The sequence below is a fragment of the Octopus sinensis genome, linkage group LG5 (genome assembly GCF_006345805.1).
Source record: "Octopus sinensis linkage group LG5, ASM634580v1, whole genome shotgun sequence".
NCBI lineage: Eukaryota > Metazoa > Mollusca > Cephalopoda > Octopoda > Octopodidae > Octopus > Octopus sinensis.
This window is the reverse complement of record NC_043001.1, coordinates 116,655,632-116,675,273: the sequence shown is the minus strand read 5'-3', so window position 1 is coordinate 116,675,273 and position 19,642 is coordinate 116,655,632. Positions and strand designations below refer to the sequence as shown.

Sequence of the window (19,642 nt, the reverse complement as noted above, 5' to 3'; positions counted from 1 at the left end):
TGTGTGTGTGTGTGTGTGTGTGTATTTATGTATGTATATATGTATGTATGTATGTATGTATGTATGTATGTATGTATATGTAAGTGTATGTATGTATGTATGTATGTATGTATTGGTGGAGTTGTTAAACCATTGGATAGATTGCTTGGCAGTAATCGTCCCGGCTCTCTACGCTTTAAGTTCAAATCCCTTCGCGGTCAGCTTTACCTTGTCGTCCTTCTGGGTTCGATAAATAAAGTGCAAGTCTTGTAAGGAGATCGATTCTTTTTCTTTCTCTCGTGCTCCCCGCCTCCACCTTTTGATCGGCTTCTTTCTCTGTCTATCTCTTCCTTCTTATGGAAGAAACCGGTTGCTGTCACTATGGAGTGATGAGCTCAACTTTCACTAAAAATGCCCAAGAAACGTCATGCCACGACGACACCATTAAAACACTATCATGAAGTTAATAGAATTAATGTTAAATTTCTGGAAAAAAAAAAGAAAAATCCTTGCTCTGACTTTATTTTTCATGGTGCCTTTGAAAATGAAGGAGAGCATCTTTTTCGCAAAAGAAAATTTCGAAAACCGATTTTTTAAAATCCTCTCCACCATCTGATACCTCCCTTGTTTCTTTAATATTTTCTCACCATAAACATATTTGAGTAATGGAAAAAAGTTGGAATTTCTCCGTTTTGACGTTTTTTTTTTTAGATTTTTTTTCCACGGCGTTCTTAGAAATGACGGGGAAGCATCTTTTTAGCAAAAAAAAAAAAAAAAAATTCGGAAAATGTTTTTTTTTAGTCCCCACTCTCCAGACCGATTTTTGTCGATTGTGTGGGGCACTTCGCGCTTAAAAACCGCCGGGAGAAACATTTTCGTTAAAAAAAAAGAAAAAAATTTTCAGCCCCATATTTATAAATTTCTTTCTTAATATACATGACAATTTTTTTTTGTTAAGCCTTTTCCCCATTACTCAATTAAATATGTGTATGGTGAGAAAATATTAAAGAAACAAGGGAGGTATCAGATGGTGGGGAGGATTAAAAAAAAATCGGTTTTCGAAATTTTCTTTTGCGAAAAAGATGCTCTCCATCATTTCCAAGGGCACCATGAAAAATAAATCTGAAAAATCTCCGTCAAAACGGAGAAATTTCAACTTGTGTGGCTACCTATCGCTGATGTCTGCCGCGAATTCTATTAAAAAGTATTGTTCATCCATTTTCCTGGCCCCTATCTTCTCGACTCTTGGTTTCCTTCTCTTTCTTTCTCTTTGCCCCTTCCTAATTATAATTGGCCTTTATCTTGTTTACTGTATTTTGCCAACCGCCATATCTGTGTTTAAATACTATAAGCTATTTATAATTATTTCATTATCTAATTTCTAAGCCGCGTGTGATAAAGTCTTGTTTTAAATATTATCCTGAAATATAACGGCTTAAATTGTTTTGAAAGGCGGTGAAACGAAATTTGAAGCAATCATAAAGAGTAAATCTGAGGTTTAATTTACGTTTTTCTCTCTTTCCCACACACACGTTCGCAGCACACACAGACGTGCGCGAGCTGTACCGAAAGTAATGTAGAAGTAGATATAACCTTATTATCAACTGACCTAGGTCATTTAAAATTTACATGTTGATAAAGTAACTCTTCTTCCTGTTATTAATTACAAGCAAACAATAGGTTTCGAGTAGAAGCAACGTCACTGAATTCTTTGCGAAGAAGGAGTGCCAAGAGTCTGACAGTGCCACAGAAAACGACACAAATGGCACGAGCAATGTGCACAGATGGATGAAGTGGAGAAACCAGCTTTGAAAACAAATTATACAATGGGAGACCATTAAAAGCGACCACTGACTGACACGAATCGCCAGTGAGTGGACGAACGAACTGGTTTGTGCAGAAAGACTAGTCACTATCTATGAGCTTGCTATACAATTGGACAGTGGTCAGGATGCAAAAGAGATGGTTGAAGATTTCGGATATAGGAAAATGTGTGCAAAGTGAATTTATTAGCAGTAGACTCTTGATTTGTCGAAGAGAAGTGTGAGAAGTCTGTTCTGATCTGCCGGAAGCTTTTGATGCCAATGAAGACTGGTATTCTTCTGGGCATTCCTACAGATGTGTGCTAAATTTGTTTCCTCATAACTTCCAGAAAAAGGGAATTTTTAAATGAAATTTTCTATAAATACGTTTCAGATGATGTTGATTTCGATTATATCAAAATTTGTTGTGAAAATACTTTTCTGTGGGTGAGAAGAGGAGTTTCGGAAAATTCCCACAAGTTGGCGTTGTTTCCTCATAACTTTCAGAAAAATGGGTATTTTTTAATAAAATTTTCTTGAAATACTTTTCAGAGAGTATAAATTACAATTATATCGCAATTTGATGTGAAAAGAAAAATAGTGAGCACGCACACATACAAACTTGACATGCATAACAATTTTTTTTCGAAATTTCAAGTTTCGTATTTAGATATATGTGGAGTCTGTCAATATGTATGTGTGCGAGTCTACCAAATATTTTTTCATATTAAATTCCGATTTCGTCGTAATCTACACACTACCGTTGCATTATTTTCGGTACAACCCTCGAGTGTGTGTGTGTTTGTGTGTGTGAATGAGTGAGTGAGTGAGACTGTAAAAGAGTTTTATGGCAGAGTGCACAATTTTCGTGATACTAAGAATGACGGCCATGACCCTTATTGCTGGAGGTAGAAGGAAAGCAGTCGGGAGGTCCCGAAACTGACGAAAACACAGGAAATCTAGTTTGCAGAGCCTTCAAAGACGACATAACGTTTAAGATAGCATCAACCGAGAAAGCATGGTGAACATTTAGCTCGCTGGAAAGATAACCACATAGTAATACATGAAGTTTGATCCAGTGAAATCGTGAAGCCTGAATCCTCATAGAAAAGCTGACAAACGACATCTTCAGCACTCAGGGCAAACGAATCCGATGCCTTGGGATCAATTACGATCGTACCTTAAGGATATTGGTAATACTGAAGACACTAAGATCTCACTTGACAACTGGATGAGAGCAGCCGATAAGAAATACTTGGGTGGTTCAAAGTATGGTGCTTCCAGTATGGCGTCACACCCAGACTGCAATGGCCATGTTTGACTTATGACTTTTTCATGACTCAGATACAGGCAATGCAGAAGCTGTGCAGTAAATTCGTGCAAAGGTAACTGGGTGTTCCCACAATTTTCAGCTCACAGTTTGTACAGCAAAGCCTCTAAGCTCCGCTAACAAATTTCACCACGAAGGAAACAGCCATCAGTGCAATGCATGTAATCTGAGGATGAGAAAGTCAGACACACCAATAAGACCACAAGGAGCGGAAACATACTGCAAACACTCGGAGATTGTTGATGTAGTCTGTCACGGACGGTTAGAGCTTGGCAACTACAGCGCCAAGATAAGGGAAACATCAGTACTAGGAACAAGTGAGAGTTCATAGTGCAAAGGATCCGTGATTCAACAGAGGAGGATCGCCATGCGAAGGCAGTAAGACTTGCCCACCAGAGACAATGGATACTGTGGGACTAGACACTCGAGCACTCTCTGTCTTGAAAGAAACTCTGGAGTATTGACCAGGAAGATTGCTCCTCTTCCTCCGTGCTGTCGCTGACCTCTTGCCAAATCCGAATAACCTTAAAACATGGAGCAAAGAAGATCCGCTTTGCAAGCAGTGTTGCGTAACTCTTTGCACCCTGAATCACATTTTGACCGAGTGTACTGAGAGAAGGCTGTACAAGTGGAAGTATGACAAGGGTTTTGCAGAAATTGACATGTGGACTGATCTGAAAAGGGTATCAGGCTTTTAAGAGAAAGCAACAAGGTTCCTAAGACAAAAGCAAAGGCGGGGTCCGTTTTCTATTTTGCATCCAACTTCAGACTGGGAGATGCAAGTGAAACTGAAGTCACACTCGCCTCCTAAGAAGAGACATCACTCCAACCTGACATATTCCTTTTTCTCCAGGAGTACAAAAACAATTATCGTGGTCGAAATCACTGTACAGGAGGACAGATTCAATATTTCCCACCAGCTAAAGTAAACCAAATATTAGTACTTGGTCGATGAGGCCCTTGTTAAGAGATGGCATGCGGCTTCATTTCCTATCGAAGTCGGCGACTGCGCCTTTTCAGCTATCGGTGCACTATCTTCTACAGATGATAGACCTGGAACCCAAACAACTGAAGAGCCACCATAGGGATAGGCACGGCAGTTGAAGCCAACTCAAGGTGACAATGGTTAATAAGAGACCGCAAGTGGAACCCTTCCGTAGAAGGGCGAAGCGCTTGTGGTCTGGAGATACCTGCTGCCGATACGAAAGGGTTTCGAACTTTGCAATGGATTTAGAAGAGCTTATAAAACTTTTGAGTAGCTTCTGCAGTTTCTGCAAGGGGCAAAGCATCTGTAATGTTTATTTCACAACACACACACACACACACACACACACACACACACACACACAACACACACACACACACACACACACACACACACACACGTGTCTTGCGAGATAGATAGAGATAGATAGATAGATAGATAGATAGATAGAGAGAGAGAGAGAGAGAGAGAGAGAGAGAGAGAGAGAGTCCTTATTGTGCTTTCTCTTGATGGTGTGCTACCATTGCTGAAAATATTTGGGCGCTTGCTCTAAACACTTCCTTAGCATATCATTTTTTTTTTTTTTTTTTGCTTGGTCCCGAAGGACCCACATGATGAAAGGATGATGAAGGAGGTGGGGTTTGATCCTAGGGCACGAAGTGCAGAGAACAAGTATTTTATGCAATGCCCTTTTCTTGGTCCCGAAGGACCCACTTTAATGATGAAAGGAGGTGGGGTTTGATCCTAGGGCACGAAGTGCAGAGAACAAAGTATTTTATGCAATGCCCTTCGTCTCTGCCAATCTGTCACCTCCTCTGTGTGTGTGTGTGTGTGTGAGAGAGACTACGGCTAATATTCTGTGGTTAAAAAAGTAGACTTTCACTCTCCACCGTTTGAACACAAACAACGAAAACGTTAGCGTAATTATGTAATATAATATAATTAAAAATAAAACAAAATGGAAACGTGTTTCTATCCTTGTGTGTCATTTATTTATTCGCGCTTATGAGGGTTGCATGATAGAGTTATGAGGTGTGTGTATTTATATATTTCCTTTTCTCTGCATGTTGTTGTTACTACTATCATCGTACGAAGAGCAGCAGGTACATGTTAGCTCGGTGAAAGGCATCGACTAATAGAATACCTAAACTATTAAAAGCAACCACAACAAAAAAATATTTACTGAGACGGCCTCACTCACTCATCCGTTTTTTTCTTCTTTTACTTTTTACACAGATGAGATCCTGCTTCACGTATATCCCTGGCATGCCTTATCATTTTTATTCCTGTTTTGATTTCCATCTTCCTTAAAGCTCACCTTCCCTTCTTGCTTCTGCGAGTCCACCAATTTCTACTTACCGGGTTTGTTAGTGTTTTGCGGCTCCTGTTGCTTGCTTACTTTAACCATGAAATAGCAACTTGTATATTTAAAAAACTTGAAAATAGTTCTACGAAGACCGACAATTTTACTTACGTATTACCTTTTATCTACTTTCTAAAGACAATGCACATATACACATAATTATGTACTTAAATATTGATATCATACACATTCATTTAAACAGCCACATTTACAGATAAATAAACCACCATTTCCACACACATACACACATATATATGAACACACCACACTCTACACATACATACATTGATGGAGCCTCTGTATGATCGTTCAACCTGCTTGAAACAGCAGTCAAATTTCTCTCAAATAACACTGTAAAAAAAAGGTGACGCATTAAAATAATGTACTCGAGAGTAGGACGAGATGGCCAAATCGGAATGTCTTTGACCAGCTGGGGTGATACGACGGATAAACACCACATACATAAATGTACACACAAACATTTAGAAATATTAACATTTTCTTAAGTGTAAAAATACCCGAGAAATTAAACTTTTTGTTTCTATTTTTCAGTATTTTCCCACAATCGAATTTTATTTCTTAAAAAAAAAAAGATAGAAATTAAGATCTACCAAAATATATAATCATTAATAATTAAAAAAAAAAAGTCTGTTTCTGAAAACCCCGTCTCCCGCCACGCTCGGCTGACCTCGATACTCGACACGAAATACTAAATTATTTTCTCAGATTTTACACTAATGCAAAAAACATACAAAATAACAAACTAATTTTATTAATTGGCTGATTTATTCAAACAGTCGGTGATATATATTCTTGCATCTTCAATAAACCCGATATTGATAAAACAATCTTTATTACGCACTGCGAAAACGAACGTCGTAAAGGTAAAACAAGAAGTAAACTCTCATCGAAGCTAGTTGGCAAACCGGTTTCGATTCTTGGTTAACTTGGTTTTATTTTCACTTAAGCCGCTAATGGGATTAATAAGAAGCTACAGTCGTCCAATCATCTAACTAATTTTATATAATTGTTAGACAGTTTTACCATGTCAGAAGATACGATTAATATTTCCAGTGGATGTATATATTTTTAAATGTGTATAAAATATGATTTTACATCAAGACATGTCAGGTAGGTGATATTTTTTCTGTACGTTTTTGATTTTTAGTCATTATGGCATTTACATTTAATATTATGTTTAAATGAAGTTTTCTTTCAAAATTTTAATCCGCACTTTCATCTTCGTTTCGCAACACCTGTCGTAATATAGGAATTTTCCCGACGTTAACTTTGCTTAGTTCAAATCCCAGACAACGAAAAAATAAAGTTACAATTTTGGTCAAGAATTAATGAATTAAAAAAAGAGTCAAATTTTATTTATAAAATGAAAAGATCCTAAATATTTAATGTGTTTTAGTACAAGACAATGTGATTTGTACACTTAGTTTATTTATGAAAAGGCGAGATGGCCCAGTCGTCAAAGTGATTGGAAAAGATTACTTCCGATATTTGTTCTGGCTCATTACTTTTTGAGTTCATATCCCACCGAGGCCAAACTCACCTTTCATCCCTCCAGGGTTGATAACATAAAATACCAGTGTTGTACTGCGGCTGATGATATAGAATAAACTGGCTCCCTTCAAACCTGCTGGCCTTATACCTATGTGGGGTAGGGAGGGCACGATCTATGCAGGATATCCGGAATTTTCGATATTGATGCCCCATACTTCAGAGGGAAGGAAAAGGTTACGGAAATTGGTGGTCGTGGAGTTTAAGAGATCTATTTTTCTCGAAAAAATTTCAGTGTTTCGTAATGAAATACCGGGATACTAAAAAACAAATGTCTGTATGAGTGTGTATATATTATATATACATAATATATTTTATTTTGGCTGAGTCAAAATGTTATGCTGTTGTTTGATGTGATGGAAAAAGAGTAAAGAGAACTGAACCCTGCGGCACACCGCAGTTGATGGAATGAGGGACAGAGTTTCATCTGAACATCTGTATTAGTGTTTTCTAATCGGTAACCACCGATTCAAGAGATGAGAAACGAGTGGAGTTCGTAAGGAAGAAGTTTCGTTAGGAAATTTGCATGCCAGACATGGTCGAAAACGCCGCCATTGTCGAGGGCGACAACGTTGCTTCACCAGGTTCCTCCTAATCAAGAGCTTACAAGTGGCTGACCTGTAGCTCACCGGTAGATCTGGCTTTGCAGAAATCGCACAGGTATGGATAACATTACGTTTGGAACAAAAGAATAAAAAAAATAAAATAAAAAGGCAGGATGGTTATGGTGGAACTATCTAAGATCATAGATCTGCTCTGTGAGAACCGACTTAGGTTAAACACCAATTTCGTCAACTTGTATGAATTGTGAAATATTACTGGTATCTATTTCATTGACTCCAGTTGGATGAAAAGTAAAAATGTCCAATGGTAGAGTTTGGTATCTGGGGGTGGAAAGATAAAAAACAAATTTCCAAAAATGAATAACATAAAGGGGGGACATTTTATTGTTTAATTGGAAGGAAAGAAGCACTACCCTGCCTAATTGGAAGGAATTGAAGCAGTATTTTAGTGCAATCGAACTATAATGCAATCATTTTAATTTGAACAAACTACTTCAGGTGGCTCGGGAATGTTAATTTACTCAGAATTGTTACATTCGAGCTAATCGGAAAATAGCTCGAACTGAACTTTTTGCTCAAAATAAAATAATGGGCATTCTTTCGTTACTACCAGAATGCCTAATGATGAACTTCAGATAAAATTTTTCTTTTACTATTTCCCAGGAAATAGTACTTTTCTAAAAACTTTTTCAAAAGACTAATTTACATCTATATGAATTATTTTTCTAATTAGCTGTTTCCAACGTTAAAGGCTATGCTAGGTATACAACAGTTTGTTAACTCCAGGTAGAAAAATAAATTAACAAGATCAAATTTCAAAAGAGTCTCGCAGTATTCTCCTCGAAAAGATATGTCCCTATGTAAAATTTGAGTTACCGCGATCAAAATTGTGGCTTAATATATAGATATCTATTTAGTGTCGACTGTCAGAAAAAAGAGCATTCAACACCATTAACAGAGATTAATAATATATTTTGTGACTGAATTAGTCCTTTACTCCTCTGAGTTTCGCCTGTGGGTACGCAGGGTTTTCAGGCAAGTTATGATCCAAAGTATCTTTATTCCTAAAGATAAAAGGATGTAATTTGAAGGAAATTAGACTGCAATTTCATGGCAGGTTATGAATTCAAATTCCATCGAGATCAACTCTTTCATACTTAGAGTGTGGAGGCGCGTGCCTTACGATTCCTGGACAGGGTGACACATTGTGTTCTTGGGCAAAACGTTACTCCAGTACACAAGGCTGGCAACAATGAGTATTCATTCCTACGACGGACTGGCGTCCCATCCAGTGGGGAATATATTCACCACAGAAACCGGTATTAGGAGTCTATATGACTCAAGAAGGAACTTTATCTTTTATACTTCTGGAGTCGATAAACCAAAGTACCCGTCGAGTACTGGGTTCCATTCCTATTACGCAACCAAAATGTAAATGTAACAGAAGGTTCCTTATTTTATATCTAATTTGCCTGGTGTTTTTCCGTCTTTTTGACATTTCGTCCTCCAAACTGGAGATGAAAGTCTATCATGGCTATGCATGAAGAAATAAAGAAATAATGGCTATGCACGAAGAACAACAGTGATTTCTGTCACACTAGATGATGCTGTTTAGCTCCAGTCAACCATGGTTGAACTCTCACGTCATTAAAGACATAACAGCTACAAGCACCTCGTCTTTTGTTCAGACACGAGTATTGAGTACCAAGGACTACATTATCCACGAAAGTATCACATCGTTTTCATAAACGTTATGTATAATGGTACTAGTAGCGTAGACTGGATCCGGTTTGCGCACACGAGCAGACGCACGTCCGTACTAGCCAGACGTAGGCAGTCGATCCTACGAGCTGACTGGTGCATGCACGATATATACTTGTATCGCACGTCCCCGATTCGCGCGACGTGCGATACAAGTATATATCGTATATATACAAGTATATATCGTGCATGCGCCAGTCAGCTCGTAGGATCGACTGCCTACGTCTGGCTATCACGGACGCGCGTCTGCTCGTGTGCGCAAACCGGGTCCAGTCTACGCTACTAGTACCTGGTATAATTTGAGAAAAAATTTGATTGCTATTTCTAGCAGGTCGAACGACCACGTAGAATTTTCCTTCGTTTGTTCGAGGACTTCATGTTCAGTGACGATAAAACCAAGTGCTGACAGAAGAGGGACGCATTGTTGAAAGGACAATCGTCAAAAAACATTCCTTCCCGCCATAAAATAAGCTTTTGGCACTATTGCAGCTTCACAACAAAATTACTGAAATATCTTTACCTAACCTTAGTTCTAAATGTTATCTAATAAAATGCAATTAATTTTATTAAATACTGACACAAATTCCCTATCGTAAAGATAGCGTTTGAGCAGTGAAAACGCTTTTTTTTTTATTTGCAACAATTTGATATTTTCTAATGCAACCTTCCGTTTTGAAGATAGCTGCGGTTTAAGGGAATTCTAGCTGTTATTTTTAACAGGTCAATGTTCCACAGAGGCTCCTTTAGTGTTAAAAATCAGTTCAGTCTTTAACCGAGCAATCTATGACAGGAAAAAGAAAATTGCAGGTTTGATAATCATTTAAAAAAAAATATCAGTGACTATACACATTCTAATCTTTTAATCTAAGATAAAAATAATATTGAAATTATTGTATACAGTGCTCAGGTGCACCACACGTGCTCAGGTGGTATTTTGAGGAATGCGTTGCTGTTACTTCTAGATGATCAAGCTATAATATAAAGGCTTCCTCGTTGGTTCGTGAGGGTTTTAGTTAACATTCAGCTTAGCTCTGATCAAGCTGATCTACAATAGAACGTGTTTCAGTTATGACCATTCTATCTTTTTGTAATTAGGAACTTTATTACCCAATGTGTTGATCTGAAGGAGGTTTGGCTGAGTGTGTTGGTAGTTTGAGTGACCGCACAAAGGCCACCCCCGCTAATTCTTGTTTTGTTTGTTTAGTTTCTGATAGGACATCATCGATGGAGCACTTCACGCAGTTATGTAATTTTATGGATTACACAGAAGCATATGCGTTAAGGTAAAGTTGAGTGAGAAATAGGGAGAGGGGGAGAGAGAAAAGAGTTAAAGACAAGAAGATAGAAGGTAATTAGAAATAGGTGCACGAGAAAGATAGTAAATGCGAACGGCTAAATGGTTGATGGAGACGGTGAAAAACAAATTGTGTAATAGTCACTCTTGCTTCCTCTCTTGCTCAATGCGGTGAATGCATCTTTCTGTAGATGTGTATTTACAACTACAGTGCTCAAGTTGTATCTGTCTAACTTTTTTGCTTATGGAAATACAGGAATACTACGAAATGAATTTTTATTTTTAGAAGACAGCACTTAAAGGTTTCAAAGATCACGTTCTCCACTCCTGATCAACACTTTTAAAAATGTGTATAATAGTTACAAATGCTCTGTATGGCTTGTTTAGCTATTTCAGACCCTTTCTCACGTGCTCATTCACCAAACGTACATGCATTAACAAATAATAATAGTAGTAAACATACTATGACAAAAGCCAGTCATGTTCTGAACTGTATACTAGGGCAGAGGTTGGAGGGCAAACGTTTGAAACTCTGCACGTTTCTGATATCTACATCTTTTCGGTAAACACGGTAGATTAACTTCGTCCCCTAATATCGAAATATTTGTGTGTAATAAAATGACTGGCAATAAAAGAGAGGAGTTTCTCTAAGGTGAAACATGTATACGATGTACTTTGATTTACAATGGCACCAGAATAATTAAACAGATTTAGGTTAACATGCAGTTCATCGTCGTAAAATACTGAAAATAGTCTTTTAAAAATGAACGCATGTTGCGATAGAAACCGGAAGTGACAACAGTGATATTTTTTTCTGTAGTTTCAGCTCAGAGCTGCGGCCATGCTGATGCACCACCATTTGTCAAAATACTCATGGAATTGTCAACTATTCAGTCAACTTTGTTGACCCAAACGATGACAATACCCATTCACAGACTATAGGAGGGTGATGAATACTCATAGGATGATTGCCAAAAAGAAAATTATGCAACAGTGCAGGAATAGTGTGAGGACTTATTTATATCATATCTTCATGAGCATGTGTGGCGAAACGGATTTAGAGATCGTGAAAAAGTATTTACGAACCTCACTTCGTGCATCAATTACTGTTACGTTTCCCCGTAAATGAGATTGTTTTCATCTTACATAAAACATGTACGGTTTTCTTGTTATATTAAATACTAGCTTAAGGTGACCCGCTCTACGCGCGGGTGAGGTTGTGGTTGTTACTTTTTGTTTCTTATCACCACATTCTCCCTCTTTGTTTCTCTCTCCTTTCTCTCTCACTTTCCCACTCTCTTACTCTTCATTTCTCTCGGACTTTCCCTCGCTTTCTCTTACTCTCTATCTTTATCTATCTCTCTCCCATTTATAAACAACAAAAGATCTTGAGTAAGTTGAGAAAGAGAATATTTTCACGCTTTTTAAACCCTTCGTCATTATTCTCATTCACTCATTATTACTTTCTCCCTTCCTTTCACTTTCTCTCTATAACGTCGTTTGATAGCGTCTACTATCTTTCTTCCGCCGCCTTCACCAGCGCTGTCACTCTCTCTCTCTCTACGTCTGTCTGCATTCATAGAGAGAATTATCCAGTGTTTATGTTGTTGCGTATTGCGGCCTCCTGACACCACTACCAACACGGGATCCAACAGTCAAGTCAGTAGCTCGGGAAAACCGCAGACCAGCTCAGCAAGCCAACTTGTTTAGAGAGTAAGAAGTAGTAGTTGTCTTAATTTTTAATCTCACGGTTACAGCTAAAAGTTTCTGCAATATTCATTCATTCTTAACTAGGGATTCACTGTTTACTCCCTCAATGTTGATCCTCCCGTTATTATAAAACCACCCAATGCTTATCCTCAAAATGAACCAACGAGGTGAATCTCTCTCTCTCTCTCTCTCTCACACACACACACACGCACGCACGCACGCACACACTTATATTCTCAGATCAACGATGATATGAAATAGTTACTCATTAGACATGCATGACACCTGTTTGGCTGCTGGATATAACAATCAAATTTAAAACAAAGAAGGACGCATAGAGTATTGCAATCCCATATGAATAAAAAAAAAGAGCAAGATGATCACGAATGGGATGTCTTTGATTGTAAATCCGTTCGATTAGGATTATCATGTTACAAAATAACAACAGCAACCACTCTGAAACCACTTTGACTATTAACTGGGAAATATGTTGCAGAAGCGATTTACACTGTCATTATGCGTGAGATGCTTTCGTTTCGACTCATCTAGGCTTAAATACCCGAATATCGGATCCACAAGTCCTATTCGTTTCAGTAGGTCACATGACCTCGTGATTAAACGAACCTGTAGTAGTCGCTTTCCAGCCGTCCAATCAGGTTGGCTGAACAGTTTGTTTTGCCTTACGCGGGAAATCAGTCACCGGCTCCTGGGAGCCTATTGGTCTCTATAACGACGATAGTGCTTGACTGCTCTAGGTCTATGGCTACACCATAGAGAGGGTTAGTAAAGTTCCTGACAAAGGTCGGGCACTGGTGAATTTCGACCAGTCTAAAGCATTCAAAAGGGTTGACCATCGGATCTAGCGGCGGTCCTTCGGGCGGTCGGGCTGGTCCCGGCTTTCCGTGATTAGATCAATGCTATGTATAATGACATCGATTCAGTCGTCCGGGTGAACGGCTTCTTCTCGAAGATCCGTCTGGAGAAAAAGTGCCTGCCTCAAAGAGAGTTCGAGAAAAGATGGATAACTGTTGTAAAGAAGCTGAGATTGAATGGGACCGTGCTAGTGTAGCCGGTCAAGGCGTAAAAGAAGGAAAAAAATGAACAGAAAACAAAAGGAAAAAGCCGGCGGGTTAATTAAAAACCCAAGAACTGTGTTTATTATATTCATTTAATTTTTATTCTCATTCATCTTTTCGATTTAAGATACCGATTTAATCAATTTTTATCAATATGATTATAACCCCAGCCCTGTGTAAAGACCGTCCTTGTTCTGTCCCCTCTATGTATACCCCTATAGGCAACTAAAGAAATTCTTTGGCATACACCACACTGACCACACGCAACTCGTTTCCAGTAACGATGTATCTGACACCTGCCAGTCTCCGCTTTCACTCCACCAAACGTCTGCTTACATCGTTGCTGTCTGAACACTACACAACCAACTGACCAACAGCTGCCACTACACACCACCAAACAGTGCGTCAACTATGGCTACTAGATCAACAGTCCAGCCTAACCACGAAGTCTCTCACACATCTTTGTTGTAACCAGTTATATTATTTTATTTCATGTAAGGCGCAGGAGTGGCTTTGTAGTAAGTAGCTTGCTTACGAACCACATGGTTCCGGGTTCAGTCCCACTGCGTGGCATCTTGGGCAAGTGTCTTCTGCTATAGCCCCGGGCCGACCAATGCCTTGTGAGTGGATTTGGTAGACGGAAACTGAAAGAAGCCTGTCGTATATATATATATATATATATGTGTGTGTGCGTATGTGTTTGTGCGTCTGTGTTTGTCCCCCTAGCATTGCTTGACAACCAATGCTGGTGTGTTTACGTCCCCGTCACTTAGCGGTTCGGCAAAAGAGACCGATAGAATAAGTACTGGGCTTACAAAGTATAAGTCCCGGGGTCGATTTGCTCGACTAAAAGGCGGTTCTCCAGCATGGCCGCAGTCAAATGACTGAAACAAGTAAAAGAGTATGGTAACCATTGTATTTTATAACGGAGAATAACTCGTCTCTTATCAGTTCAGTTTCCATCTCAAGTCGTACATATATCATTCATACGTCTTTTATTTAAGCATAACCGTTATAAATATATCGACTTGCCTCATAATTTGATGCTTGTTTTGACTGCGTGAATAATGATGCACAGCTATTATATTACAGACAATAAAAAGAATGAGTACTCTGATGAAAATCGAGGACACTGTTGGAACATATAGAACCAATAACTCCGTAGGGGTGAATGGCAAATTTTATTTTATTTCATATCAAAAGGATGAGAGTGTTGGCTGCGCGGGAGGTGATACGTTCTAATGAAAAGCTTTTAATCAAACGTTCCACCGCTGTTTTCACCGTTACACTAACTTCTCCCCATCATCTATATTATCTATATTTATAGTAATATGCTGTACTATTAAAGATTTATCATTAAATAGATAATAAAATTCACGCATACAATTTAAATGTGGGGCAAGTATTTCCACGAAACTTAGTATCAGGGCAGGGGAACAAGCAGAGATGGATACACGCTGCTTATTACATATAGTGTATATAATCATCATACCAACATTTGTCGGCCATTTTATGTACTTATAACGAAAGATCACTGAAATATGTTTTTGTTTTTCTGAATTTAGGTTGTTAGGACTAACTGGAGGTTGGAAACAGGTGTTTGATAGTAAGATTAACCACCGATCAAACATTGCAACGTTTGGGTGTTAGGTGTTGGTTTTCATGATCGTCTTAAAGGATTAAGACCTATCTTTACTTCTGTAGATAAATTTCTTTAGCAGTGTAACATAAATATAATTATGGAGCTACTATCGTTTTTCTCTTAGTGTATGTGTATCTACAGTACGTGAATGGGTGAGTCTGCGTATTTCCGTGCAAGAGTGTTTATATGGAGTATATATAAATCTCTCTCTCTCATATAATATTCTTTGGCACTTATAAATATACACGTATATTTTTGACTTTTTGGCACATTCTTTCATATATTTTTATGTGCCATGAGTATAATTAACCAGCTATTCACATTCTTCTCAAATAATCACACACGCACACATTCGCTTAGTGGCACACGAATACATGCCAAAACAGCACACTGAGACACTCTCTCACATAATTATTTAAGATGTGCGAAAAATATTTTTGGTTTTTTTTTCTTTAAACCTTTACCGAGGAAGAAAAGCAATCAAAATGATATTATGTCTGGAGTTTTACATTACGGAAGGAACATTTAGGGGATACAAGAAAGAAAGGAGAAAAGTTGGAGAAATGGAGCCTTCTAAAGAACTTTAAAGAAGTGCTTGATGAGGATAATTGACTATGGAGGGTTTCGTTTGGTTGAACTTTAGCATCAATCTTAACGCGAAGTCATAGGTTCAAATCAAAGAATCCCATAGATGGTTACGTCCCGAGTAAAGTAATTAACTATGGATACGCATGGGAGTATCAAAGATGGGAATATAAAGCGTCTGTGTTTGTATAATTTTCTTTTGGTTTCTTATGTTGTTGTCTAGCTTCAGGTGGGCCTTGATAGAATGGATCTCTGATCAAAGGTATTCAATCACAACTACCATTTTGGTGTTTATCTATGGCTACGTAGTCCAATGGACATTTTTCCTATAATAAGATGGTCAATGAAACTCGACGCCTTTACTCTGAGAATAATAATAATAATGATGATAATAATGTTTAGTGTTGACTTTGGATACAAAAACTATGACAATGATGTATTGGCACGCGATGAAAAAAGAATCGTTCATGGATTTACACTTCGCTAAAAATAGTGGAAGTCAAAAACGGACGGAGTAACATCGAACGTATGGATCAAATGACAAAAGTTTTAATATATTCACAAATAAACACATTCACATAAATATTGGTCGATGGAAAGTTTTGTATGCGATAAATTTTATTGGAATGTAATTGATGGTAAATTTTTCTAAATGACAATTGGTTAAAGTTTTTTTCCGCAAAAAGAATATCATAATTTTCTATTGTGCAACAATCTCAAATATTGTCCCTCACCCACGTCTTAGTTTTTGAAAGCATATTCTAAATAAAATGAAAGGGTATAGACTGTATTATGACCAAATATATGAAGTCTAAAGGAATGCCTTTGAGAATAAAAGCTGAATTTAAAGTTTATACCAGTGAAGGCTAGTAATTATATAGTGTTACATCATATCTTTTGTCAACTAGTTAAGCTTTAGACAGTAGCTATGGTATCAGTATAATTACAAGGATTGACGCGTTGTTGGTTACTGGTTTTGTTCTGCTTAAGCTTAGAGGTGTTAGTATATATGTTAAATTGCGTTTGAAGTTTAAAGCAGAGAAAGTAAGTTTGGTAAGGTTTTCACCAAAAATATGGTAATATTTTATGGTTTAAGGAGAAATTATTTTCAAGTAACTTAAAGAAGTGTTGTGCTAATGGTGTTGAGAATGTGATTTTGAAAGGCAGAACCTACCGAATAATGTTTATTTTTCTATGATTGATTCTGTTGAGGCAGAATTTGGGTGCTGTGTGGTGTAAAATTTTATCCTTATAGCCACTTCTTGCTTAGGCTTCATTGTAGTGTTGGGATGCATTCTGGAAATCTGTTGGTTTGATGAAAGTTAGGGAAGCCGAAGTGAGATGTTCGGTATCAGATTATAAATTACATGTCTGGGGTGGTTAAAGTACTTATAGGTGTAATTGCTCCCTTAAATTTGTGCTGAGTAGTAAGAGGAATTGAAGAGATCGTGAGTAACATCAAAAGTTCGTTTTTAGGAAATTCTTGAAATTGTGGAGTTTATTTTTCTGAAGCTATCAGTTACAAGTAGGTTTCCATTAGGTCTGGTTAACACTCCGTTGTCACGAAAACAACCGCCCGTTTCGTTTTGTGTAGGATTTATAAGCCCGTGGGATCGCTGGTTTCAGCCATGATTTTGACACCTATTGTAATATCGTAGGAATCATTTGAGTTGCTGTTAAATTTGACTATTTTACGTGCGTGTGCAATGATTTATATTTTGCTGTTTATGATATTGGTGATTGACCTAGCAAAATGTATTGCTCCTTTTTCACAGTAGGGCGATTCAGACATAATCGCAGATGTCAAACTATAAAACTGTCCTTCTGCATTTGCTTGGGATAATCTTGAACCAAATAGTTACCTCCGATATTCAGTGGAGGTAAAAGTGAGAGCCTTTTGACTTCGGGAATTATACTGTTAACAACATGCTTGCTGATCTGGCCGACGTCGCTCCTACTTGTGTTCAACAATCTAATTGTTAGTTTGTATACGACATCGGTCTTTTGATAATTGAACGTAAAAAATATAGTTTTTAACGAAAGGGTTTCACAGCACTCATTTGTAGGTTATCTTTTATCCTGTTCATTGATGTCATTTTACAGGTTCCACTGGATTTATTTGGTTTTGTATATAGAATTGGAGATAAAATTCTTATAAGACTTGTAATTTATTTGGATTAAATTCTTAGATTTATCAGATTTTATAAACATGTCTTCTGATCTCTTGATAACTTCCAATCTTATGGGCGCGGTCCCTCTAGAATTTGCTGTAATCTCTGAGTTTTATGTTCTTGATGGGTACATAAAGGTCTTCAAGAGAGATTAACAGCTTATTAATGGGTTGATCCTTGTTAGCTTTAAAACCAAACTTAGGATCTGTGTTATTATCAACGGTTTCATCGAAGAAGCACCCCCCCCCAGCCAGTTAAATCTTTTAACGAAGTTTTCCGTTTTCTACAAAAGACATTTAGTCTTTCACGGAGGTTTCAACATATTTTAGGGGAAGTTAATTTTCTTGTTGATTAGTGTAATAGTGTTAAGGAAAAGTGCTATGTATGTGTGGTGTGTGTGTGTATATATATATATATATATATATATATATATATATATATCAGGGGCGTGCCGCCTAGGTAGGCTGTGCTTACTTTGACTAAAATAGATCGGTAGCAACATTTTCCTCTCATGGCAAAATATGCACCTAATTCAATAAAATTATGAAGGTTAGTTTGATTAATAAACATAAAATGTAAAATGTTAAAATTTTTTTTTAGATCATGTAGGCGTAATTCGCCCCTGATTTACAATCTTAATATGTAAGCTACTCATAGTACTGCGTACATTTCTACAATACAGTTGTTTTTTTTACGTATTTCGTATTTCGCTTATTTTTTGTGTGCTTTACTACATAAAAGTCGCCAACTGCCTACCTTGAGTAATTACTGACGGTACATGCCTGATATATATATATATATATATATATATATATATATATATATATATATATATATATATATATATATATATATATATATATATATAAGGTGGGGCACAGACAGGGCTTTGTAGTTAAGAAGCTTGATTTGCAACCATATGGTTTCGGGTTCAGCTCTACCTGCGGCATTTTGGGCAAGTGTCGCCCAGGGTCGACCTATGTCTTGAGTGAATTTGGTGGACGAAAACTGTGTGGAAGCTTGCTGTGTATATATGTATGCGTATGTGTTTTTTTCCCCTCCTACCGCTTGCCAACGTGGTCCTTGTTTATGTCCCCTTAACTTAGCGGTTCTGCAAATGGGATCACTGAAATAAGTATCTCAGACTTAAAACAATAAGTCCTGGGGTTGATTTGTTTGACTAAACTCTTGGTGTGATATAAAGTTGGCTTCGTGGAGAGCAGCACACACACACGCATCCGCACACGCTGCGTAATATGAGAAAATAATGTATGTTACATAATTTTGTAGATTTCGTGTCAATGCGTCCAGTTTGTGATGGTTTAGCATTATTAGTAATTAGGCAGTGGATTGGCAGAACCGGTGAGCACCGGACAAAATGCCCAATGTTTGTGGCATTTGTTTTGGCTCTTCACATTCTGAATTCAAATCCCGCCGAGGTACTTTTTATTTGTTAAACTTCCATGATTTATCAAGTACCAGTTAAGTGATTACCGTGACCGACCAGGCTATCAGATGTTGTTACACATCGCTGGTCACAATGCGCTTCGCATTGTTTTAGCCTTCAAATGACGCCACCCCGCTGGCTCAGCGAGCAGGCCAACAGAAGAAAGAGTGGTGAAAGAGTACAGCAGGGATCACCACCCCCTGCCGGAGCCTCGTGGAGCTTTAGGTGTTTTCGCTCAATAAACACTCACAACGCCCGGTCTGGGAATCGAAACCGCGATCCTACGACCGCGAGTCCGCTGCCCTAGCCACTAGGCCATTGAGCCTCCACACCAGTTAAGTACCGGAGCTAATTTAATCGATTGA

General features: G+C 37.9%; 1 protein-coding gene across 2 annotated transcripts in view; it reads left to right on the top strand.

Moving 5' to 3' along the window:
• Positions 1–6,550: 6,550 nt before the first annotated feature.
• The window catches only part of LOC115211592 (FYVE, RhoGEF and PH domain-containing protein 2), a 531,041-nt gene continuing 517,949 nt past the window's right edge, over positions 6,551–19,642 (top strand). For both annotated transcript variants that reach the window (XM_036503008.1, XM_029780160.2), the window contains exon 1: positions 6,551–6,590. In XM_036503008.1, the coding sequence (XP_036358901.1) occupies positions 6,566–6,590 (25 nt within the window). In that variant the 5' untranslated portion in view covers positions 6,551–6,565. The remainder of the gene's footprint in view (positions 6,591–19,642) is intronic.